This window comes from Sceloporus occidentalis, unplaced genomic scaffold (assembly GCF_023333645.1).
Source record: "Sceloporus occidentalis isolate IW3139 unplaced genomic scaffold, rSceOcc1.0.p SCAF_87, whole genome shotgun sequence".
NCBI classification, from domain to species: Eukaryota; Metazoa; Chordata; class Lepidosauria; order Squamata; family Phrynosomatidae; genus Sceloporus; species Sceloporus occidentalis.
This window is the reverse complement of record NW_028317067.1, coordinates 2,563,213-2,590,904: the sequence shown is the minus strand read 5'-3', so window position 1 is coordinate 2,590,904 and position 27,692 is coordinate 2,563,213. Positions and strand designations below refer to the sequence as shown.

Here is a 27,692-nt window from a genome sequence, read left to right as displayed (position 1 = left end):
CCTTTTGTCTTTTATAGCATGAGATTCTTCCGGCTAACCTTCAAGTGTTTTGTGGATGGCTTCTGACTTTTCCCTCAGTTCCCCCTTTTTTGACTCCTAATTTTCTTTATTTTTTTAGGGGGGGGCTTTTTTTTTTACACACATATATATATATATATATATTTTCTCTCCCAATCATTATATGCCAAAACTGATTTTTTTTTTTTGTCGGTTTTCCATATTTCTTTACTTTTTAAAAAATATTTTATTGATAGTATTACTATTTATTATTATTATTACTTTTTTTTAAAATTTTAAGCAAGGAGGCCAAAGGAGGAAAAGGATAGAAACAAGGAGGGTGTGTGTCGGACCTTTTATTATTATTTTTTGTTTCTTATTATTGTTATAATTTAAAATAAAAAGCCGCGGGTATCAGACATACAGATTTAAGAATGGATAAGAGCAGCTTGTCTTTGGAAAACGGCAGCTACAAAGTTTCACTGGAGGAGAAGAACGGACAGCTGATACCAAATGGGAATGGCCATGAGACCGATTTGTGCTGTAATGGATCAACCAAAGGGGGCCTTGTGTTCACCCCAAACTGCAGGGAGGGCGTCCCCGAAAGAGAGACATGGACTCGCCAGATGGATTTTATAATGTCTTGCGTGGGCTTTGCTGTTGGGCTCGGTAACGTATGGAGGTTCCCCTACCTGTGCTACAAGAATGGAGGAGGTAAGCGTGTTTCGAAGAGTCCCCTTCTTAATAATTATATCCCAATTAACTGTACCCTGTGTATTTACTAATACGATACTCTGCTGGTTGGCGGTGCCATGCCTGGGAGTATGCAATATGTCATATTGTAGCAAACTTCCTTAATCTAGTTATGTTCAAGTACAAAATTAACTACACTTTCTATAGAGCTTCCAGTTTCTGAGTGTACAAAATGATTGCGCCCCTTTGCTCTTTGTTGGTTGAGCGGGGAAATGAAGTCCAGAAGTAGTGTCCCGTAGTGTCATATTGCCTGGTCATCCTATCTTTGGGGTTTACATAATACAGTTACAGTTTAGCGACACATATTCGTCATGCTATATGAAACTATAATTAATATCCGGATTTTTATGCTGATCACTACTCAGCGGGACTCTGTTGAATTCTGCCAAGATCAGCATAAGGGTCGGAAGTCCGGTTGGCAGCCCAAAGAAATGAGGGACCCAAAGAATCCGACCACTAGAAGAGGGAATATGGCGGTTATGTATAGATGTTTTGGGGGGCAAAGATGTGAAAATGGAGCATTCACGGCTGATATCCTCCAATGCTCGTTACGGCAATTGCTCCACATGTACCATTTTGCAACGGAATTGCAGTAAGGAGGCCACAAACATTCGTGTACCCAAAACACTATCACTTCTCGGTGGTGTCCACGTCAGAGCTTTTGGCAGCAAAGTTGAATCAATACAAGGGCCGACTGCATTATCGGTAAATGTAGATACATTATCAGAATTAATATAAAGCAGTGACAGAGCTTTAACGCGCGTTCTGTGCCCATCCCCTGTATGTTAGAAACAGAGAATTTAATAGCAAGTAAGAACCATTCAAACATCTAGTCTGCCCGGTGTAAAGACATACGTAAAGTCCTTGGTCCTGTATCAGGATAGCTGTATGCCAATCCTATGCACGATTAAATTCCCTCACTGTATTAGCCTCTACCACTTCTGCTGGGAAGCTGTTCCACTTATCTACCACCCACTCATTCTAAGTGGCCTGTCTAGCATGTTAACTTACCCTGTGCTTTCGTAACACTGAGGCCATTGAAGGCCTGATGGACAAACCAAATATATTTGAAGCTCGGTTAATGGTGGATTTAGTAGTTGAAGTCAGGCCATGCTGCAGGCCCTGGCAACCTCTAGCTGACTGAGAGTCATAGGAGTTTTGGCCACGATGAGATGTTGGTTGATTAGCTTCTGGTGTCAGATGTGTCGCCCGGCAGCTGTCTCTGTCCAGGGTCTTACACGTCTGCGCCGTGTACTTTCCATCCTATTCCCCATGACTTTGCGTTGTTACAGTAATGCAGCAGTCCTCAGCACTGGTAATGTGGGTACCAGCGGATCTGACCTTAATTATTAATGTCGCTTTCTCCAAATATTTACTAATTACTGTATTTATCACTTGGTCATGTGAGGCATTCCGGCTTCTCGGTGTCAGTGTAAAACTATAGACCTTTTCCAACGTATTGCAGGGAAGTTTACTAGATTACGCTGTTTAAAGTGTTATTCAAATACCGGTTCACCCTGAAGTTAATGGTGGATATGAACTGAGGTTACACATTGACTTGGCTAACGGGCAAAGAAGCGGCTGCAATAAATTCCTCCGCAGCCCACACGCAAATCCACTCTCCATATGAACCCGGGTAGGACACCAAGTTATGGCCCCCTCACAATTCATAGCTGAGGGAGACAGTGTGAAAAAGTGATTTTGGTGCTGAAAAGTGGTCTTATCACCATGGCAACCAATGCAGTACTGGCTGTTATGGTGGTGAGACCACCTTTCGAAGCTTGCATCAATTAACCCAAAGCCCCTTTGTGGTGCTATATTGTTTTTATTCGCCCATAGCCAGAGCCCCCACGTTGTCCAGGGGGCCTGATAATTATCCTATCACACCACCTGGCATGTGGTGCCAACCATGAACTTAAACACTCAAATGGCAAATACATTCTTAACCAACCCATTCAAAACAACCAATTCACTATTTTTATTGTATCTATGTGTTTTCAGACACATACACGGTTAATCATTAATATACATAACCCGGGAGGTGTGGGAGCGACCATGACAGGCCCTGTGCAAAGTGATTTCCCGTTTATCTGATTACCCACAGAAAAGCATGTATGTAAATAATACCCAGAGTGACGTCCATAGGGGCAAATATCCTAAGCAAATGAAATTTGATTCATGTTATTGCTTATCTTACACTTTAAAACAGTAAATATTTTTGCCAGCTTGTCCCACTTTGCGTAGGACAGGCCCGATTTTGCCACTCTATCCCTCTGTCCCCCTGAACTCTACCTCTGTAGAGTTGAGACAGCAATCCCGTGGTCCCTATTTCATTCTCCGGTGCCAGTTCGAGTGACCCTCTACCTCCCATGCTCTGTTCCTCGGCATCCCGATTGACCAGGGGTACAAGATGGGACGTATGGATATGTCCATGGCGTGCGGTACCTCAGATTCAGGCTTCTTCATACACATCATATCACGTTAAATACAACATAACCCTTCTAGGTCAAATTCAATCTACTAAATGCATACTTTTCATTAAAAGACATTTGGAATTATGGGAACATCAATCTTTTGGTTCCAAGGATTTCCAAGTTATTTATTTAAGTGTCCTATTTATAATACTGATGTAGAAAAACTGCTTGAAAATGAGACATTATGACAAATGGTATGATCCTAGTCCATTCCATGCCTGATAAGGTTCATTATAGAATCACAACCTCCTGCACATTTGTCACTTTGATCCATTCTTATCTCAGCGTGGAATCCATTCATCTATATTCCATATTCACGTATCTGTCTCGTGGAACTATAAAGCTGTTTAATAATTAACCGGTTCGACGTTATAAGTCATACAGGAGTTGTGATAAGAAGCAGAGGGAAGTGTAAGGTTCCAGGTAAACAGAAGTCACCTTCAAGGGCTCTTGTGAGACTTTCAAAATGGCGGTCAATGCTGGGCACACCCAACTTTATGGCAAATAAATAACAAAAACAAACATCACAATTAAAAATTGCATTATTTCAGGCATATGTAATACCTAATATATGGTAAACTGTGTTTCTTCAACTCGTAGCACAACATAACCCATGTTCAATTAATTGTATTATATTTTTTCTGCGTTAGTAAAAGTTGTACTCCCGCAAAGTTATATTTAAAAAATGGGTTTTATTTATTATATCAAAATTCTTAATATTCAAATATTCTTTTTCTCACTAACTTAATCTATAAACTGGTCCATATTTGGGCTTTTTTATTTTTTGCAGATTTAAATAGCTTAATCAAAAATAATACAAATTTGTACAAAGCATTATTCAGGAAGGTTTATTGAATTTGACACGCGCAATAATGTAAAGATCCACTAGAATTTAGTTAAACAAAAAGTTGTGATGGAATCCAAAAAAGAAAAACAAATGTACAAAAGTGAGACATCCTGCCACAAATCATGGCTTTTGCCACTTACTCCTTTGGAAGTTGGAACAGGTGCAGATGCCGTGGTCAGGATCGTGTCATTTAGCAGGAAAGAAAACTGAGTGGAGTCTGAGAGTGTGGGGGGTTTATCAGTTCAGTTACTCGCTATACTCGCTACCTTGAGTAGCCTACAAGGTTTTCAGAATCTGAATGAAACGGGTATTACGGGTATTCCAGATGTCGAAAAACCCCAAACGAGTCTGTCCCATGATTATTGGAAGGCCGTGTAGAGAGTATCTGTTTAGGCCAGCCAGATGGGTTAAAAAGAGATGAATGTTCAGGTGAATCTGTCATTTTTCCAATCTGTCATTTTTCCAAATCCTCAAGTTGTAAAGTTCAGACCCAAATAAGTCCAGGTAATGCACCCCCCAAAAATGATGAATAGGTGCAGCCATCTCTGTTTTCTTCAATTCATTTGTCCCTCCCCTTTTATTAGGTTACTGCTATTATTTGGTGGAATCTCACATGTTATCAGTCTTTCTTGGGATGGGGTCCCATAATGGAGAAGACTCGAATTGTTAAGCTTGGTTTTCCGCTTATCTCTCCTGACTTTATCACAAACTGTCCATTTGCCCTGTCCAATTTCTGTGGATTTTTGACGCCTCTGTTTTATGTTTTCTAGGTGTCTTTCTCATTCCTTACATCCTGATTGCCATCCTTGGAGGAATCCCAATTTTCTTCTTAGAGATCGCCTTAGGACAGTTCATGAAAGCTGGTAGCATTGCCGTGTGGAACATCGCTCCTCTTTTTCAAGGTCAGCCTCCATTTCCAAGTTTCTGCCTCTCTTCTGGTGCCTCATATCTATTGACTTTTTATCCCGTAGGATGGAGGATGGTTTTATTCATTCACTAGTCAAAGGTTTTATTCTCCAGTAAACATGCAGCCTATGACCCTAAACTAATGCAGGTCAACTTAGCATTTCCAGTTTGAGCGAGCACTCATGTTCCACCTAGTGTCTTACAAGGTTGTTCTATTCTAGCCCCCGGCACTTCTCCACTAATTGAATGTTTGCAATTGCTTTTTTTTCATTACATTCTTCCATTCATGAGATGAGTGGTAGGAGTCCAACTTGTGACAAGGTTCAACACTTATTTAGTTATTAACTATTTTGGGGAATTAGTTCAGTCTGCTTAATATCCCTTAACGAGAAATGATCACATTCCAGATTCTAGCCATCCAATTACTAAACCAGTATAGTACATACAAAGTACCAAATTCTTGTAGTGTTGCTCCAGAGACTTTTCATCATATGTTTTACATTTAAACCAATTTTAAAGAAATAAGCATTTCATTCATTCCTTCGATTTTCGTATTTATTATTATTATTACTATACTTCTTATGTCCATTGATTTCCATCTCCTCTGCTTGTTCTTTCAAGGGATTGGCTTTGCGTCAGTGGTGATCGTCTTTTTTTGTAACACATATTACATCATGATCCTGACCTGGGGCGTCTATTACTTGGTGAAATCGTTCACGGCCACTCTGCCCTGGTCACAGTGCAATAACACATGGAACACTCCAGACTGCGTGGAGATCTTCAGACATGACGACTGCAGCAACAGCACCGCCAATTCCACCTATGGCAACCTGACATGTGATGAACTTGCAGACAAAGTGTCCCCAATCACAGAGTTCTGGGAGTAAGTAACCTTCACAGCAGTTATTATATTATTTTAGTCTGTTCCGTTAGCATATGTATAACATTAGACTATCTATGTACGTACTGGCAGTGGTAACCCATCATTTTTGTATGTAGCATGTAGAAAGTAGTTGAATCTACCGTGATGGCCCTTAGCCTTTCTCTGCTACTGGTTAGTGTTTTATTTTGGAACATAGTTATCCAGATGCAAATATATCTTTGCATCTTTATTGAAAGGCCTCATATTATTATGTATTTATCATTATTATATAAAAAGCGTGTGTACTTACTTTCCAAATATTTACTGTTAAGCGAGCACTGAGCTATGTGTAGTCAGGGCTGCTACCAGGTGCGTGCATGAGATGTTTGTAGAGTAGACCAGACCTCACCTGAGATGTTCTTGCACCTCTGGACAAGATTAGAAAGCCCCAGCCTCACATGAGATGTTTGTTGAAGGAGGATAGCCAAACCTTACTTGAGATCTTTATTTGCCTCTGGAGAAAAGCAGATCTCACTTAAGATATTTGTTCACCTGTAGAGTAGAGTAGGATGACCAGACCTGGCTTGGGATCTTCTCAACAGCTTCTAAACTGCATTGCCCTACTGAAATGGGTAGCCAGTTCAAACTAGAATGCACTAGAAGTAGGAGGTCAAAGCTCGTGTTGTACTTTTTATAACTTTTTTTTCATTGTACAGTTATACTGCTATAATCAAATTAAATTATTTAATCAGTCAACAAAATAACAACAAGATATTTCTAGGGATATACGAAACCATTTCTGCATCTTTATTACAAAAGCAGGCGGTATTTGGCACCAGGCCAGGTATTAAAAAGATAAAAAAAACAATTTGTATTATTTTGCTAAAGCATTTTTTTCAAAAGAAATGCCATTCCGAGTTTAAGACATTTTTTTAATCATGTGGGCGATGGCTCGTACATTTACACACACAATAGTGAAATGACTATTACTGTTTTTTGTTCATGTCAATGTAGCACGGTAGCCACCAACTTTTTATGGCGAAAAGTAGTTTTATGTTCCTTTTATAATGTAAGCATGGGAAATATGCAGTCACACATCATTAACTTAAGACCTTATTTATCATGGCATTGCGTGCATCTGGGAAAAAAAATCCTTTTGGAGATATATAGAGTATAGACCATGTTTTTCTTCTCCAACTGCAGTCCTCTACCATCCATGCTTTTTAACCTAAAAGTAATTGAACGTTCCTCAGTTATAAGTCCCAAGGGTATACGTCTTTTTTTAATTTAATCGTAAGGGTATATCTGGAATGACGAAGTATGTCCCGCTATGATATAATGGGTAGGATTGCTTTTGTAGTTTCACAGTGTAACAATATGGCGTAATCGTCGATATATCTGTAGTTTCCCTTGTAATACCATTTTTCACCTCCTGTGTATTTGTTGGTTCTCTTGCTATGATGTTTTCTTGCAGTGTTGCGAGCGAGCGGCGGTAGGGGATGTTTGCCCGCACACTGCATCACAGAAATTCCGGAAAAAGGAGCGGATCAAATGACCTCTCGCTGGCACCCGCAGGGTGGGATGGTCTTGTTAGCATGATTCCGAAACATGTGAGCCTGAAAACAGCCTCTCCCCTTTTCATTAATCTATTTTCGTGTCTTTTACCGAATTTCTTTTTTTGTTTTTGTTTTTGTTTTCTATTTTAGGGGTTTTTTCTTTAAAAAATAAAAAAAAAGTGGTTTCTGAGAGGGGCACCAGTGAATGGCATTGACTTTTAGAGAAATGCTGTCAGACAAAGGGGATCAAAAAACTTTTTAATACTAGAACATTCCTAGCGGTGGGTGATGGTATTTTGGTGTCTAAATTATTATATTGGTCGTATACCAAAGACCTGCCGTAGCAAAAAATTGGGCCAGTAGAGTATAGATTGGAAAATTCATGGAAAATACATAAAACACTACTTTTTGATCCATTTGTTACAGAAGTGGAATTTTGTTTTTATTCTGCTGTTTTTATAGTTAGAATGCTGAATGCTGTCATTGGCTTATACAGCAATATTCATTTAATACCAACCTCCACCAATAGTATTATAAATAAATATATATATATATATATATAATTATTATTATTTATTTATATGGCGCCAACAATTTCCGCAGCGCCTCTTACAATCCATACATTCAAAGGATCTGAGAAAACTAGAAATTATCAAAGTATATAATGTCCGGAATACAATGGAGGATTTAAAAGATGCCCACTTCTAAATAAGCAGCTAAACTTGGTCCAAACATTTCATGAGATAAACTCCTCATCGTTTTATACTACTCGAGCCATTACAATATTTAAGACTGTATCATCTATAGAGCAATGGCATATTCAATTTGCAAGCCGTTCATAACAAAAGGGTTAACCATAAATGTCACGTTCACACCAAAAAGTACACATGACAACCACGTTGCTATAGCAATTTGAGCAATTTTTGGGCAACATTCGATTAAAGATGAAAGAGATGTTGATTGCCCTAAACTTAGCAATTTGCACCAGAATTGCTTTTTTTAGTTTCTGCTCTTATAAAGACATTTGTTTTCACATCATAGAATTATTCTGGAAAATAAAATAAAGGAACAGAATGTACAGGTTCTAGATGTACCGTTCTAGGTGTCCCATGTCTAGGGTTTCTGGGTGGCCTCAAGAATGTGGGAAAGTCTCTTAGATTCTAATTCATTATATTATTATACCCCCAGCTCAGCTCTCCACCGTATAAAAGTGGACTTGTGTCCTTTATAAACAATTTATTAAGTCTCCTTTTTTTATTTTATGAGATAGAAAATAAATATATTGGTAAAATGGTGGACATGATCTCATTCTCATCATATCTGAAGATTATCCTATGCTTTATGTATTTCTCTTTGTCCAATGGCTGCCCTAGATCTTTAAAAGGGACAGTTTAATCTCCCGTTCATCCTCGCCAACAAAGAATACATATTTGTGTACTTTGTAAGTACAGGAAAAATGTATTCTTTGCCTTATGCAGCCAGTCATTGGCAGTAAGGTGCCCCCATTAAAATCAGTGGGAGCGCTTAAAGCACGTGTATTCAGGGGGTCTCATTAGAACCCATGGAAATCTTACGCAAGACATGACTGTAACTGGCGCATGGATGCCTGCGGCCAAACACATCTCCTTCAATGTGACAACTGGAGGGCAGGGAAGCGATGCAATAGCAGGGGGGTTCTGATTAATCCTTATGATAGCTGGAGTGTTCCTTTAATTTTTCAGAATGTAATAGTATGAGAACCAGTCGTAATATATGTTTGATAATGTGGAAAATACGTGGTTTAAATGGTTCATTGCCTCAACTAAAATATTTTACAATGTGTGCGTTTTTATAGATATCCAGAGCCATGGGGGTGAGCAAAGCAGGACCTAGGGTTATGGGGTAGCTGTCCAAGGGGTGGAGATAATTATGACTACCCTTGAAATATAAGATTCTGTTTTATTATTTTGTGAACAGAGCTCTCACTGTGATCATTCTTACAGGAACAAGGTACTGAGACTTTCCGGTGGTTTGGATGATGTGGGTTCTGTGAATTGGGAGCTGCTCCTGTGTCTGCTGGCCTGCTGGTTGCTGGTTTACTTCTGTGTCTGGAAGGGTGTCAAGTCCACAGGAAAGGTAGGGAATTGGCCGGTGTTTAGCAAAAGAAGAGGGGTACTTGGGTTTTATTTCCCAACAAAGATAGGCCTATACCTAACCATACGTGGGTTACGTGGACAGAGGGCTAGTCCCAGAGGGTTGTTTTGTGGGGTGCAATGTGAACAAGTATCAGGGCACATGGGCAGGGAATAGCTGGAACATGGGCAGGGAATAACTGGAACATGGGCAGGGAATAACTGGAACATGGGCAGGGAATAGCTGGAACATGGGGAGGGAATAGGCGGAACATGGGCAGGGAATTCGTGGAACATGGATATATGTAAGAATTATCATCCTGTCGATTGTGTATGCGCTACAGCTGGCTTTATTATCTAGTTATCACATGGCAATGAAAGTCGCTTTCCCACTCATTGAAACCCCACACCAGTGTATCGGGTTATATAGGTTTGTTTTTTTATTATTTTCGTTTTTATTTTTATATATATAATGGAGTCTTATTTTATTTTTGGAAGCTAGGATATTGTCAGTACAGGGACTCAGTACGTAGTGAATAAGACCCTTAGACTTCTCCATTCAGGGTATTTGTAAATTAGGGCTTATGGTGTTTAGTGGCCAAGCGAGTGTGGGCAGGTGTGGTTGGTTTGTGGCTCAAAATAACCAATCAGGACAGAGAGTGGCTGTGTGTACCAGGCAGACAAGCGTCTCTGTGTCTAAACCTCTCATGGCTAGGGACCGAATCAAGCATTACTCACTGTTCAGATCTTACTAGACATGAAAAGGGGGCAAAATAAATATGTCTTCAGCTGATTTTGAGGTTTTTTATGTGTGAATTATGAATTATCCAGATGTGTTTGGATATGTGCAGCACTGATCCATAGTGCATTTAGATCGTGGTACATTACACTTTGTACCCTGTGCTGATCGTGGATTCGTTCTGTTTATATATAGTAGCGCACGGCGTGTTTACAACTGGTAGGGTAATGTGGATTCAGTTTCTGCCAGTGTTATGAATTGGCATCATACATTATTGCACTGGTGTTAATACAAGCCTCCTGACTTACATGCCGAGCCAAGCTGGAGAATTAACTCACAGCTCACTAGAACAAGCATTACGATCCACGGCAACTGACTGTAAGCGTGGGTATGACCCGCATTACTTTTAGCCCCCCCCAGGGGACTATAATTCCCATGATGCTCTGCTTGTCAATGGTCCATGAAACAGGCTGCCCACTTAATTACACTTTGAGCACTTAAAGCTTCATTATTAAGTTGACAGCCTGTCTCATGGATGAGCAACCATTTGGGTAGAAAAGCATCATGGGTGTTATAGTCATTTGCAGCAGGGGGCTGAAAGTAGCCAACCCCTGTTCACTTAAAAATTTTATTTTATTTATTTTTTTGTTTTTAAAACCATTAAAAGAACCGTACAGTGGTGATGTTTCTGCCACATTTTTCCCCATTCGTATGTAATCATATGGTTTACCATTAACTCTATGAGGGCCTTTTCAGGATTTTTAGGAAAATTCCACCCCCTGATTTATAAACTAAGACTGTGAAGGATTTCACGTGGCAGAGAGGTATTAAAGCAAATGTGAATTAAATCTTAATTGGCTCTTTGTACACAGCAACGCGGCACATGCTATTATATCAGATGCCAATATTTAAAAAAGTTATATTTAAGAAATAAAGGGAACCTCTTTCTGTGGGAAAAGCAAGTCTTCTGGCTTGCATGGTAGAGGTAGATGAGTATTTAATAATGCTTATTATTAGATATATATATATATATAGTGTATACTGTATTGATAATCATAATAATAGATGGGATACTTGTGGTCTAGAGGGGGGTGGATCAGGTGAGTAGTTTTTTAACGTAAGGCCTTTGGCACCTTTATGGTTAAGGAAAAGAGTACTGTGCTGCACACCTGCGTGTCTCCTTGTGATTTGTCTGCTCCAATTATTGTTTAAACAAAACGCGTCCACAATCGCATATTCTGAATCGCTGAGTTATCCGCTGTTGGCAATCAGCCTATCTGTGAGGTTAAATGGGCATTTGCTAAAAGTGATTGTCAAGAGAACATGAAAACATTACGTTTAAACACAAGAGATGGAAAGATTTTGCTTAACGTGAAACATATAGCTGTTGTTGCTTTCTAAATGCAAATATGCATCCAAGGGGGTCCCCATGCTTAATCTCGGTTAGATTCTATAAAGGAGCGTGATGTATAAAATCATCAGTGACCTTCAGTGAATCGGTGAAGGAGACCACAAGGTCTACCTGCCACGGCTTGATGTGTTTGACGGAATACCAACAAGCATGAAAATTACATTTGAATTTTGGACTTTGATTCAAAATACATTTTTATTGCAAATACTGATTTGAAGTTTTCTTTGTTTTATTTTTGTTATATAAGAGCTCCTTTTGACTCATTAATACTGTTGTTCTCTAACTTGGACGTCCTAGTTACAATCTGACGTTCCTTGTTCACTGCCCAAGGTCCTCAATTTTATTTATTTTATTTTTTTGTTTTTTTCTTTTCAACAGAGGAAGATTTTCTGTCAATTTTATTGACAGAGCCAAGCATGCGGTTGGTAGAGGCATTGGTCCTGACATTGCTAGCCATGCTAACGTTACTTCAGATTACATGAATGGAAAATAAGGACTGCTCCCATCTGATCACACTTTGACAAATCTAGGCCTTCAAAGCCTCTTGCGTGTGATCACACTGCTTATTCAGTCTGCGCAGAGCCAGCTGGTGACCTATAAAGCTCCCGGTCAGCAGGGCTAGGGAATAAGACCATGGGGGAGGTGGAGAGATGACTGAGATGTTATGAATGAAGCATGTGCTTCACGTCTCCCACTCCTAGACATTGTTCTCTGCTGATTGTGTCGTTACTGAACAATAAGCATGTTCACCAGGGTGGAGGTGGCGGCATTATCCTCCAAGAAGAAGAGGGATCACTTGGTACTTTTATTAGGAAATGTTAAAGGTTCCTGTTTAATCCCAGTTCAGGAACAGAATAGTCACATGTTCCAGAAGAGGTGCCAAAATGTCACATAAACAGTGGGATTAAAACTATAGTTTAAGGTTTCAGTATTGGATCTTGCCAGGACTTCATTATTAGAAACACAGATTAAGTGAACCAGCCATTTTGAAAAAGCTGTCTGGCCTCATGGCTTGGTTTGTTACTCTGTGGGCTAATGTTGTCGTGTTAATATTCAGTACTGACCTGAATCAAAACATAGACATACTGTATTAAATTACTGGTACTATACATGTCAATGTTTGAATACAGTTGTTTCTATCAGGAATATGCCTTCATTTGGTAAGAGTTCCTTGGGCTAAGAGTTCCATGGGATTCCTACAATCCCCATACCCATGAGGGAATACCTTCAAAGGATCTCCAGAAACATTTATTCTGTGTGTTCAAGGGTAACCATAGCAATCCAAAAGACTTTAACAGAGTCTGGTGTATGCCTTTGGCATTGGCTACTGGTGCCATGACGGTAATAATAATGGCTATTAGCTTAACCATTTTTTCTGCAATGCTGCACACATACAAGGTGGACACAGGGACATCATGAAGGCCCTGCTTGTTTGAACTCTAACTTTCAGGGAAATGAGGCGCTAAGAAATTAACTGTAACAGACAGGATTAGCATGGTCTCACCCTTCACACTGGAGAGTTTAAATGTCTTTACTGTTCTGTTACTGAGCTCCCTTCGGTGGCTCACGATCTGCCCTTGCCATTCTCAGAAGTAGTCATCTGATATCATCTGTGTGCCATGCAAGACTCAGCAGGGGATCACCATGTATTCACTGGGTATATGAGCAAACAAGATTTTATTTCAGTCTGCAGATAAAACAATTCTTCTGCACGTAGTGGGGAGGGCACTCATTTGGTCATTTTGTAAGTAGATATCCTATAATGTAAAATCCTGGAAGCAAAGGATTTGGGGAAACCAATAATCTGATGTCCAGGTGTTTATCTTGGTCATTCTTCAACCTCTAGTAACCAGGTGAGACTGATATGACCTCGTAAATAGCCATGACAATACCCTGGCGTACCAAATGTGATGACTTACTATGGGACGTATAGAACATGATCTTTTTTGTTTTGATTGGAGGAAGTTGATCTCTATCATAGAAATGCTACAGTTATTATTTTTTTCATCAATCTACTGTGATAAGGATTAAATGTCTCCTGTAAGAAGGCTCCAGGTAATTTATTAAAAACCTGGATATAAAATCTAATTATCAGCCATTTTATTATGTGAGCCTCCCTTTTATTCTGCTCCTTTTTAGGGTGATGGAAAGATTTCCACTACTGACTACTAATGATATGATTTTTTTAGATTGTCTACTTTACTGCCACATTCCCGTATGTGGTTCTGCTCATCCTTCTTGTTCGTGGTGCTATGTTGCCTGGGGCAAGAGAAGGTGTTGTCTTCTATTTAAAGCCAGATTGGTCGAAGCTTGGCAATGCCCAGGTAGGGTTCCGTTAACCTGATCTCTTCCCTTCATTTATTATTGTTTTCAAATCAAAGATTTTGGCTTTTTTTGTCCTTAATATTACACTCGGTAGACAATTCTGCTGGTCTCAAAAATCCAAAGTCACAAAATTCAGACAAATCTTATGCTGGCCAGGCATCCCAAATTACACATTACTAATGTAACAAGCATATTTCATTGTTAACTGTCAGGGTGGTTGATTGATTTAGCTTCCACAAGTGTGGAAAGGTCATGGGGCCACAAAGGTCAGTCCTAAAATGAAACTTATTCTATGAATATTCATTACAATTAATTTAGAAAGTACAGAAATTTTACATAGAATGTATGGACATCTGTGTTTGGCCATATGACTGGTAAGCTGCCAGTACCCAAACCTCACACACTTTCTAAACCACTACTTTACGTATCTTTATAGCCAAACCTTATACATCCAGTTCTGTTTATCACCTTAACCATTAATTATGTGGTGCGCCATAATAACAATATGGACATTAATAATCATAATCGGTTGCGAATCCCTCTGCTTCTACAGAGTTGCTCACAGTAAATCATTCAATGAGAGCATAAGGTCTTTAGTCTCCCAATAGGTGTGATGGTATTGACCATCATCCCTTTTTTAAGGGTTACTGGAAATATGAGCAAATGTTTGCCAAACATGACTATCGACATGTTCACTGGAATGGATAAAGTTCTAGGACATTCAGTAACAAAGAACAACTTTACAGGCACTAGCTAGGAGTTTATGAAATTTAAAATGGGGTGGCTCGCTATGGACACATTTTCCCAGCGTCATAACTCTTCTATTCAGCGAGAACAGTGATTAAAAGGTTATTGGAAAGAAAAAAATAGATTGGATTGTGTGTGCTGTGATCTGGTTCTCTGTGGGCTGAATTCTCGGCTGTCTGTACACTTTGTAACGTGCCTTTTTTCCTACTCATGGTAGGTGTGGATCGATGCTGGAACTCAAATTTTCTTCTCCTACGCGATAGGACTTGGAGCGCTAACAGCGCTGGGCAGCTACAACCGCTTCAACAATGACTGCTACAAGTAAGAGACAAGCATTCAAATAGACATTTGTTGACACAAGTTCAGGGTTTCTGAACATTTTACAGGCCGGTGAAATTAAATGCCTCTTCATACTGTGTGATATCCCTAAGGGTTATCAAACCTGCATCAATCTATGGAACATTCAGTGGAAAATCCATACTCCTTCGTTGTATGGACCTTTACCCGCTAAGTCCTCCTGGATAGGGAGTTTTGTGTAAGCAGCAAGTTTTACAGCTCTATATTACAATCGTATTACCGGGTGTATTTACCATGTATAACCACACTACGCATTGTTACAGAATGACTTACCGGTTCCATATTATTATTGGCATTAAAATGTGTGGGATAGTAAGTGTAGTAAGTATAAAGGACGATTGATTACATTAAGTATATTCCGGTAAAATATCTTAGCTTATTCTCATTTAATATTTTTTCTGTAGTAAAACAATAATGATAATTTTGTGCAAGCAATCTAATTAATGGTAAACATTTGGGGGGGGATAGAGTGGCAACAAAAACAGGGACATTAATAAGGCATCTTAACCGAAATCTAACTTCACTATCCCTATTCTATGGGAGAAGATGCATTCATCTCTTACTCATTCCAAGGATGGAATGAACAAATCACATAGCCCAAGAAAGTAAAATAGACCTACTCATTACATATGTGCATACATATTAATATATATAGCAGTAACCCTATCAGTACAGGGATGGTGAGACATGTCTTTGGTTAGTAGCATTCATAAGGGTGATCTTCTGGGTCAGAGAAGGGATGCTTTGGAAAAGAGAGAGCCAATCATTTCAAGCACTGAAAGGGTTAACTTAGTGATCTAGCTGTGGTCGGCCCTTATGTTTGTGTCTAAGACCACCTCTAGCCTCCTGGTAGTAGCGTGATCTGTAGTGCCATGCACAGCTGCTGTAAGCAGAGAACCCATGATGGCCAGAATGACACCTCAGCTGTTGTGAGCAACTCAGAAGATCGTGTTCAGCCTTTATTTATGGGCTGAAGAGCTGTGCCCATGGAAGGCAAGGGTGGCACTTACTGGGCTCTACTCAGCCCCTGTCCATGCACTGCATTTATTATCCACCCAACCCATACAGGCATGCACAGGCAGCCTTCCTAGGGAGAGTGAAGAAAGTGGGAAGAAAGGTAAAAAGAGGGAAAAAAGAGGGGTAACAAGAAGATAGCCCTGTTTTTGAACTGATGGAGATGGGGGTTAGTTTTTTCAGATGAGTAGAGATAGTCAAGAAGGAACCCTCAGCTCTTCTGTACATTTGATTATTGCCACCTTCTTGTGCATCTATGGGTTACTATATAAATAAACGACAAACAAAAGTATCCATTCTCAACACTTAGCAACCTTATGCAGAATAAGAAAAGCTTTAAATAAACACTATAATGTGTGTGTATTGGAATGTAACAACACATACACCTCAGTATAAGTCTGTTTAGTAAGTTGGACAGTTGTCCAGGTTGGCCTTTAATAATGCATAGTTCACTGTTTAGCAAATCCAACCCATAGATTCTGTGAGGCAGTGGCATATCTGAGAGGTCTACTCTGTATTCCCAATGCCATGGTCTGGGGAGAAGAAGTTCTCTACCATAATGATACATTCTATTATCCCTGTTAGTAGTGACCAAGGAATAAGATGCCATATGATGGAGCTAGAGAAACGCAAATTAATAATATTGTAAGCATTCTGGAAATAATAACTCATGTACCAGATTTATCAAGCATTCACCTTAAGGGACTGCGTATAAATGTTCCATATATTGACTGCAGTGACCTCTTATTGCGGAGAATATGGCTTTCTGATTCGTGAATCAGTGGATGGAGTGCTAAATTACTTTGGGGTTCCTGTATACATAACAATTCTAGTGCAAAATGTAAAAATCATCCAGAAGATCTTAATTTATGCTATAGTGATTGCCCTACCACTTTGTTCTAGCATTGTTCTAAATACATACTTCTACATGTTTTCCAGCACGATCCTGTTTTTGAAATGATATTGATTAGGGGTGAACACAAAACAAATTCTTTCTCTCCATCCATAGGGATGCCATTTTACTGGCACTGATCAATAGCGGCACCAGCTTCTTTGCAGGCTTTGTGGTTTTCTCCATCCTGGGGTTCATGGCACATGAACAAGGTGTCGATATATCCAAAGTGGCTGAATCAGGTCGGTATCACTATATTGCCAGTTAAGAATCACAAAGACGGGGTTTACAAATTACCTGCGCTTGTAGGAGTCAGTAACTTGACCCCGTTGAGCATAGATAGGAAAAGCTGGCTCTACTGAGCTGCCTCCTGGACAAACAAACTGGCTCAGTATAGATGTGATTAGAGTCCAACAATTAAATCCCTAAACTCCAAGAAGAAAATACTAGTCTACATTATCAATTTGCCTTAGTCTGCCAGCCCTAGTTTTTAGGGTAAATCAAATTTTTTATTGCATTTTCAAACAGTAGAGGGAGGGATACAGAAAGGAAAAAAGGGAGGGAGGGGGGGGACATAGGTAGCATCACAGTAGATTACAGGAGTGGTTCCCAGCATGCCGTCGCGTAACAAAAGACGGGCCATGATGAAATGCAAGAGCAATATCACACAGAATGACATATGCAAAACCAACGGAACAAGGGACCAGGCACATGTCCCTCAAAAAGAGGGTATAGCATGGATGAAACCAAAAGCACACAGGTGAACGTTAACACAGGTTCCAGAACAGCAGAGCAGGTGGACACCATGTAGTTGTGTAACGTGTGTGAGGCAAATTGGCGAATAGGAAAATGAAGGCAGCATCCGCAGGGTCGCGGAAACAAAACAAGCGGACCACGAGGCAAGGTCTAGGACCAGCGGGTCAAGCGTGTGAGAAAGAAGGAGCCCAGTAGCACATAGTAAAGGACTCATAAGAGGAGAGCAACTGTCGTGGCACCGCGAGACCGGGAAACCTGATCACGGAGCAACAGTGACACAGAGGGGAGGGGTAGGAAGGATAAGGAGTGGGAAGGAGGGGGAGAAGAAGAAAAAAAAAAAAAAAAAAAGGGGGGTAAGAAAAGGGGAGAGAAAGAAAGAGGAAAGAAAAGGAGGGGGAATCCAGGAGAAGTGGCGAGACAGCAAACTTACCGGATTTAGGTAAGCAGAGAGCGAACCAGGGGGCCAGACAAAAAGTCCAACCAATAGAACCACATTTTCTGATACCTCTCAGCAGCCCCCGTGGCCAAAAGGGACAACTCCTCCAACACCCGCATCTGTTCCACCCGAAGGATCCACTCCTTGGTAGTAGGGGGAGCAGGATCACCCCAGTGCAGGGGGACCAACGCCTTAGCAGCCGTGAGGAGGTGACGGACAACCGACTTCCGGAACCAGGACGCCGAGTACGGAATGTGATGAAGGAGAAAAAATTCAGGCGTAAATGGGATTTCTCTATCAGTAAAATGAGCCAGCTGGTGATGAATAGATTCCCAGAAAGGAACGATGCGGGGACAGTACCACCACAAGTGCAGAAGAGAGCCCGGGGCAGCATCACACCTCCAGCACTTGTTCGGAATGTCAGGATGATATCTGGACGTGACAGAGGGGGGCCGGTACCAACAGGCAAGCAATTTATATGCCATCGCTTGATCCCTGTTACTCCTGGAGCAGTGGCGGGTAAGGTCACAGATCTTCCCCCATTGCTCAGAAGAGAGAACAATCTGAAGCTCAGACTCCCACCGCCCCATAAACGGGGGGTGGTCAGGGTAGGAGGTCTCAAGGAGACGCGAGATACCGTGAGCAGGGAGTGAGGGCGCTGCGCAAAGGTCCTCAAACCGCGTGAGGGCACGCAACACATTGTGCTGAGGAGTCAAGGAGCGGAAGAAGCTGTGCAGCTGTGCATAGTGGAAGACATCAGTGAAAGAGGGAGGCGAGCGGGTAGCAAGCAGACCCAACGGCTTAAGACCCCCTGTAGTCACAAAAAAGCGTATGTCAGACCTCCGCGCAGGAGGAGACGAGGGGAAGAGGGTGGCACCCACACCAGGCGGGAAATCAGGATTATCCCGAACAGGAGTCAAAGGGGAGGGGATAGAAGACAACCGGGACTTCCATAGAATGGAAAGCCACTCTTTCCAGGTAGCATGAGTAAAAGGGTGGGGCAGCGCCGCACAACGAGCCGTCGGAACGGAAAGCCAGGGCAGAACCCTCGCAGGAAAACCCAGCAGGGTAGACTCAACCTCAACCCATTGCTTATGGCCCGGGAGGTGATACCACTCCAACACTCGGAGCAGGTGGCAGGCCCTATAATAAGAGCGTGGACAAGGCAAGGCCAGCCCACCCAGGGGCTTAGGCAAAATCAGAGTAGTGAAGCGGATCCGGGGGGTCCGCGAGTTCCACACAAAGCGCATGAAAGCCGTTCGGAGGGAGGCGAAGAAGGAAGACGGGATAGCAATAGGGAGGGTCTGAAAGAGATATAATACACGGGGCATGACATTCATTTTAATCGCATTTATCCTGCCAACCCAGGAGATTGTTAGCCGCTTCCACGATCGGAGATCAGCTTGAATGACAGTCAGCAGAGGCGCGAAGTTATACAAAAAGAGCTGGGTGAAGTCGGGAGACAGCCACACACCCAGGTATTTAAGCTTGTGGCAACACCAAGAGAAGGGAAACGAGGACTTCAAAGGAGAAACAACAGCAGGGGGCAAAGTTATGTTGAGGATCTCTGATTTGGAGGCATTAATTTTGAAGTTGGTAAGTTTACCATAGACCGAAAATTCCCGGAGAAGATTGGGGAGGGTGATGGTGGGCCGGGTGACAACAAACAAAAGGTCGTCAGCGTAGCCAAGAACCTTATGATGAGTCCTCCCAACCTGAAGCCCGCTGATATCCGGGTTCATCCTAACGGCCTGAAGGAACGGTTCTAGAGCAAGCACGAAGAGAAGCGGGGAAAGCGGGCAGCCCTGTCGAGTCCCATTCCGGATATAGAGGGGATCGGAGAGGGAACCATTGACACGGACACGAGCCGAAGGAGTGGTATACAAAGATCCTATCCAGGAGAGCAGGCCAGGGCCAAAACCCATATGGGACAGGGTGGACAGCAAGAAGGACCAGTCCACCCTATCGAAGGCCTTTTCCGCGTCGGTGGATAACAGCAGAGTCGGAGTGGAGGTATGCTTTGCATAGTGCATAAGGTTCAAGGCCCTGATAGTGCTGTCCCGAGCTTCCCGGCCAGGTACGAAGCCAGTTTGATCAGGATGGACCAAAAAAGACATGAAAGGCTTCATCCGATTGGCCAGAATCTTCGCGAAGAGCTTCAGGTCCACATTCAGCAAAGAAATGGGACGATAGCTGCCACACAGCTCAGGATCCTTACCCTCCTTGGGCACCAGGGCTATCGAAGCCGCCAAAGTGTGATCGTGGATGCGACCACCATCCAAGATGGAGTTGAAAGCCTCTACAAAGTGGGGACCCAAAAGCTCACGGAACACCGAGTAGTATCTCAAGGAGAGCCCATCGGGGCCGGGACATTTCCCAGACTTAGAGGAAGCCCTAGTTTTTAATATATGTATTTTAATAAGGTCTGCGTAAATTATTCGGACTATATAAATAAAAGCCAATTATAAAGTCGTCATGGGGAGCTGGCATCAGGAATTTGTCCAGCTCTTATTTATTACACATTTGAAAAAACTATCGCATAATATAGTATAAGACAGGGGTGTCCAAGTTTTTTCTGCAGTGGGCCACTTCATCAGAATTGTATACGTGCGCGGGCCGCACTCATTTTTCACTGTGACAAAAAATATGGCCTTTAATAAAATATGCAGATTAAAATAAAGTAAAATGACACAAAACCTTTACTCTTCCTCTCACTGATTTCTGGGCCTTGAAAGTTTTGCGACTACAAATTCAGGATTCCCTAGATTTATTCTAGGGATGAACTAAAATGAAAATTCTGGACCAAAACATTCAGGGTTCACTTAGCCAAAACCGAAAATGACCCCCACCTTTAAAAATAATAATAAAAACTCACATGTTTAATAAAAGTAGGTAACACACAATTGGACAAAATTAGCAATATGACTTGGCATGATAGGAGTGTGATTGCTAACAGCAATCACACTCCTATCATATCCAGGCAACCAGTAAATGCTGGTACCTAGGCATGATGGGACTGTGCTCGCTGTGATTGCTGTTAGAAATCACACTCCTATTATGCCAAGTCAGCCAATACACGCTGGTTAAGGGTGGCTGTAAGTGATGCGCAGACCCCATACTGCTGGCAGCATCAATACACAAGGGGGGCAGCTAGCCAAGTTTCAGCATCTACTGGCTGACTTGGCATGATAGGAGTGTGATTGCTAACAGCAATCACAGTCCCATCATGGCTAGGTTCCAGCACTTACACATCCATCCAGTAAATGCTGGAACCTAGGCATTATGGGACTGTGATTGCTGTTAGCAATCACACTCCTATCATGCCAAGTCAGCCAGTACATGCTGGTACAGGGTGGCTGTAAGTGCAGACCCCATACTGCTGGCAGCATCACTACACAAGGGGGGCAGCTGGCCAGGTTTCAGCATGTACTGGCTGACTTGGCATGATAGGAGTGTGATTGCTAACAGCAATCACAGTCCCATCATGCCTAGGTTCCAGCACTTACACATCCATGCTATCACACACACACACACACACACACACACTCATTTATTCATATAATCATTCATTCCCTCAATCACACACATTTAAACACCCTCCCCACCCCCTTACCCGCACTGCAGCTCCTCGATGCCGCTCACAGACTTCAGCAGGGGGCGCGGCCTCCCTCTGCCTTCTCTGCTAAAGCACAGAGGAAGTAGGATGTCACATGAACTCCGCTTCCTCTGTGCAGTCCAGAAGACCCTCCCACAAGTAAGTAGCAGGGCTTGAGGTGCGGCTCGCGTAAGATCCGTTGCCCTGGCTGCCGATCTTACGCGGGCCGCACCTCGAGGTCTCGCGGGCCGCATTTGGCCCGCGGGCCGCATGTTGGACGCCCCTGGTATAAGACAAGGTTCAGTTTAGTTGGCGTAGCCTAGGGGTTTTACATTTGGTAATTTTGTTTTTATTCCCACATCCAGGACCCGGCTTGGCTTTTATCGCATATCCGAGGGCAGTAAGTTTGATGCCGGTGGCTCCTCTCTGGTCTGCTCTTTTTTTCTTCATGTTGCTGCTTCTGGGTTTGGACAGCCAGGTACTTCATTGCTTTCATAATATTGTAAAATTATCATACCGGGTGGGCAGAAGTGTGGCCTTGTGGGTAAAGAACAGGCAAGGCATAGCAGTAAGGGCTACATGGGTTGCATTATGTGAAAAGTGAAAGACATTGTCCTCCTTGATTCAGGGCTTCCAGTCGTGAGTCTAATAACTACTGTATTTGCTCAATTATAAGACAACCCTGATTATAAGACGACCCCCCAAAATTTGAATATTAATTAAGGACTTACCAGTGAATCCCTAGACTTGTCCCCCGTGCTTCAGACTACCTGGTGTCTAGTGGGGGCAGCCGGTGGAGGTCTGTGCGATGTGCGCAGACAACCTCTGTTGTCTGAGCACCGGAAAGGTCATGTGACGACGGTGCCCTGTCATAGAAGCCACGGCAGAAGTGCCGGCAGCAGCGGAGGTTGTCGTGCATACATTCACCAGCGGCCACACAGGAGAATCCAGGTCCCCTGCAGCGCTGCGGGGGGATCTGGATCTTGTAGTCAGACCTCGAATATAAGATAAGGGATATTTTTCAGAGCATTAAAACCTCGTCTCATAATCGAGCAATCGAGTCATTTTTGAAGCTGATAAAGAGCATACTTAGTATAACATAGACCATTTGCTGAAGTATTGTTTCTTTGGTTTCCAGTTTGTGGGTGTGGAAGGTTTCATAACGGCCATCCTGGACTTGATGCCACCCCGCTATTACTTCCGTTACCAGAGGGAAGTCGCCGTGGCTGTTTGTTGTGTGGTCATGTTCCTCATTGACATCTCTATGCTGACAGATGTAAGCTCTACCAGATCATGCATGGTTACGGAAATAAAAATACTTGCAACAGATGCATCCATCATGGTTACCTCTCCAATATATATTCACACACAAGGCAGCCAGTTAGGGAACCAACAAAGGCTTTTTATTATAGTGTTTGTGGGAACCAAAATAGTTTACTCAGGGCACCACCAGCTATTTTACTCCAGATAAAGGTATGGTTGCCCATCATATTAAATAAAACACTCCTTAATCCAGTAGGCTGGAGAGTCAAGGCAAAGGTTGTCTAAGGATCATGAAAGTCTTACCAATAAACTGAATTACTGAATATCAACAACGGCTGTAGACTCCATCCACCATCAGCCCTAATCTATGTGCCAGGTGTATCACATGTTACCAAGGAGTCATTACATGAAGAACACGTGAAGAATATGTGAAATATAGTAACAGTGGGTACGTTTCAGATAATGATAACTAATGGACCATAAACCTTAGATAATGTGACTATGGTTCTAAAAAGGTGGTACGTTAGAAAACACAAAACATCTAGATGTCATACAGATATTTTTTATTGCAAGCCATATTAAATAAATACAGATTTTTTTTTTATTTTGTTTGTCTTATTCTTGCTGTGGTATTTGAGACAAATGAGAAAATTGTACATAAAACACATGTTTATTTCCACACAGGGTGGGATGTACGTCTTTCAGCTGTTTGATTATTACTCTGCCAGTGGGATGACCCTTCTGTGGCAGACGTTCTGGCAGTGCGTGGTTATTGCGTGGGTGTACGGTAAGTCTACTGACTAAATAGGATTATTTGCCAGGTTTTAGATAAACACATTTTCAGCCTCAAGTCAGTCTGGGCATTTCATGTGACGACGGGTCAAGTTGTGTTAGGATCCACCACTCGTGATGTGTGCTCCTTTTGGCCACGTCATTTTTGAGAATGAATTACATACTTTGAGGTGGTAGAGATTATTCTGTTATGTTTGTCAAAGCCAGTGGGATTTAACAGGAGTAAATTATCCTAGAACTTGTGTCTGGCTTCTTCTGGTATTTGTGTGACTTCATATCATAAACTGTCTCTCATTAGACAGAGTGCATGGGGTTCTGGAGGTGACATCTAGAGAAGATTGTTCTTCTAGGTTAACCCAAACTCCCCCTCTCCCTTACATATTGAATTGGAGTACTTTACCAAAATGCACGGGGTATGAGGGGGGTATGAAGGGGGTCTTAATCCTTACTGAGTACAAAAAAGGCAAACCTCTGATTAGAAGGGGTTTCTAAACTGGAATATCTTTGAAATAAATCACATTTAACCTTAATGACATCACCACAACATCTGATCTTAGAAACCAATAGAATCTTATGATAAATCCATCGGATTCTAATCCAAATTTCTATATTTCTAACCCTGCAGGTGCTGATCGGTTTATGGATGATATTGCTCGTATGATAGGTTACCGCCCCTTCCCATGGATGAAGTGGTGCTGGTCTGTGATCACTCCATTTGTATGTATGGTAAGTAATTACCCTGCACTCAAACCACAGGAATTGATTAGTAGTTTTATTTCATTTTTATTTAATTTATGTGAAGTGAAGGATTTTTGAATAATCTATCCTTGTCTTCACAGCCTGAGCGTCTCATTGTGGTCAGCACTGTGTAACTCTTGAGTCAACATGGCGGAGTACCTACTTAAGCATGAAGAATTGTGATATGCAATAAAAATTTATATCATAGCCCAAAAATAATGTTCTCTTCAAAGCAGTGGGCTTGAGATTATTGCATAAAATGATTCTTTAAAACAAGTCAATCAATAAAGCCGACAGGTTGGAGATAGGGTGACCACATTGGCCATGTTCTCCAGGACACATATGTTTTTCATATTGATGACCAGGACAGGTAAAGTGCTGGCCTGGGGTATGGGGAATGTATAGACTGATGGAAGGGAATCAGTTAGTCAGATAGACACCCCCCATACTGCAGGCAGAATTTTATCTGGGCTGGTCAGCAATATATCAAAATTATATGTGTCCTGGAAAACATGGCTGATGTGGTCACCATAGTTGACCAGGCAGCAGCTAAATCAACATGATGAACGTGGAAATGCCTGTTTTGTTTTTTCATAAATCATATTTAATCATTTAATCATAAAGGTAACTATTCACAGAGCATTTGGATCAGTATCCAAAGTATGGCAGATAAGTCCCTTGTTTTCTAGCAGTGGGCCTGAAACTTTACTGTCCCTTTAAGAGGACTGTGGCATTCTTTTTTGGCAAAAACACATCTCCTGCTAAGTTTAGCCTCCTGCTGGTAGAATATGCCAGAGTATCACATGATTTCTAATGCTGTAAACCTGCTATGCTGGACTTAACCGGCTGCCAATTTTCTGTTTTCTAGGCCATCTTTATCTTTAATCTAGTAAACTACAAGCCTTTGACCTACAACAAGACCTATACATACCCGTGGTGGGGAGAAGCCATCGGCTGGTGCTTTGCATTGTCTTCCATGCTGTGCATTCCTGTTACCTTCCTGTATAAACTCACACGTGCCAAGGGTACACTGAAAGAAGTGAGTGTTCGGGTGATATTTCGCTTTTATTTTCTTTTTTTCACTAAAGGAGCTTTTTTCTAAGCCAATTTTGTTTCTTATGTGAAGCACATTACCATCCACAGGCAGTAGGATCATCATTCCCCAAGCATGGGATGTGGGTGCCAGTCTAGGACCAGCTTATGGAACCAATGCCAGGCTACCTGGACAGGCCACACTTTATATTTTTTATAAAATGTGGTTAAATTGGACACAAACATTTCAAGATATGCCATTATATTTTACAGATCAACGTTGGGGTCTATGGTACCCTCTTTTTTATTTTGTAGCAGTGTTTGGACACTTTGGAATTGCAGATATAGTATAATTCTGACAGCATTCAGTACTTCCGGCAGTGCCTTCTATTCTTTCTCCCACCCAAGGGTGTGTTTGTTGGTGAAAACATGTCTGATAGCATTAAGAGTTAACATTCTAAATAAAACGGTGAAAGTAAAAGTTTCATAGAGTTACGTTAGGCTAATGTCCCCTTTTTATCTATACAATTCCTCCATTGAGGATACTCATTCAACTCTTGAGTTCTTGTAGAATTGCATTTGATGTCTTCTCGCATTTCCTTACAGCGCTGGATGCATCTGACCGAGCCTGTCTGGGGAGCTCATCATTTAGAATACATGTCACCCGATCAAGATGTCAAGAGCCTGACTAGCCTGACTCCTGTGTCGGACAACAAGGTCATCATCTTTGAAAGCGTCATGTGAAGTTACTCATCATCCGCACTCATTTGCTCTCTCATTGTCCGTCTTTCCTGCTACCTAATGGCCAGACGCTTCTTTTCCACTGCATATTTGTCTTCTAAAGTGTAATGTAGATTTTTCCGGTGAAAAAAGGATATTAAGTACGAGTTTCCTAATCCCACGATGTGGCCTTCATAAAAAAAAAAAAAGAAAAACAAAGAAAAAGAGAAACAAGGAATGTCCACAATTGGTTACAAGAAATTTGTCTTGTGAAATTAATCTCAATGGGTTTCATGGAAGACGACAAAAGAGCTTTGCCATGAATTGTGGTCTTGCTTGATTTGGTTTATGAGTGTGTTAATATAATATGCGTTTCATAACACAGCTGAAAGACAGTGAAATTCTCCTTTACCCCATGTCATCTAAAGCTGGGGTCATCAAATAATGAAACAGAGACCTTAAGCAGTGGTGGAGCGATCCTTGGCATGTCTTCCCTTCATTTGCATTCGGTTCAATAGCCGTCAGAACAAGAAGCCTTTTTATGGAGACAGTTTCAGATGAACACAATACAACATTTTCCAGAAGAAGATTCGCGTAAGAGCCTTTATTAGGCTTTAAATCCAGCATGAAACAATTATACCAAAAATCAAAACCTTCTTCAGGGTTTCCATTGGACTTTTCCTTTAAAAGCGATTCTGGACAGAAAGACCTTGCCAACTCAAGTATTAAGCCAACTGGCCTTCAAAGTAGATCAGATGCCCTCCTCTTAATTTCAGTGTTGTGCAGAGACTCGAACCCTGTAGACCAACGGAGGATGTCTCTCGTTCATAATGAAACATTAAATATTTGGATTTCCAGGAACATGCCAACACACTAATGGAGAATTTCACCAGCAAGGGCCCTAAATGGTCCAAGAAGAGGATCTCCGGAGAGAGTGTTTAGGAGAGACGTTCAAATTGGAATTTCAGATACTGACTGATGATACTACAAGCGATTGAGAACAAACCTAATTGAGCATCAGCAGAGCTGCCGATAGGGGGGCTTTGCCAAATGCTACTAGGATATCAAAATAAACTCTGTGTTGTCTTTTACTACGCACATCCCTAAAATATCCTTGAACGGGGGGACTCCCCGCCGTGTAGGCACTTCCCCTGCACTCTGGGGCAGACATTGCCAAAGTAAAGAATATCATTTGGAAAAGCTTGTGTGAGATGCCGTAGGCATTTAACCCCTTTATTACTGGAAAAGCCAGCAAAGTATTACACTGCAATAGGCTTCTTCGGCACTAACGAGGGTTAACACAAGCAAGCCTTTAATCAAATCATCACCGCAGAACACGGATAGAAGACAAGTCCGCACCGTTTGTTTT

At 41.7% G+C, this 27,692-nt stretch overlaps 1 protein-coding gene across 1 annotated transcript; it reads left to right on the top strand.

The window, feature by feature from the left end:
• The first annotated feature begins 461 nt into the window (after positions 1-461).
• Positions 462-26,347, top strand: LOC149284916 (sodium- and chloride-dependent creatine transporter 1-like). Its single transcript, XM_089496162.1, has 13 exons — positions 462-711; positions 4,842-4,973; positions 5,599-5,860; positions 9,378-9,510; positions 13,846-13,980; positions 14,946-15,049; positions 17,109-17,233; positions 22,144-22,256; positions 22,917-23,054; positions 23,726-23,828; positions 24,459-24,559; positions 25,440-25,610; positions 26,210-26,347. Exons 1-13 carry the CDS (start codon positions 624-626, stop codon positions 26,345-26,347), a joined length of 1,743 nt encoding a protein of 580 aa, XP_089352288.1. The 5' UTR covers positions 462-623.
• Positions 26,348-27,692: the final 1,345 nt, after the last annotated feature.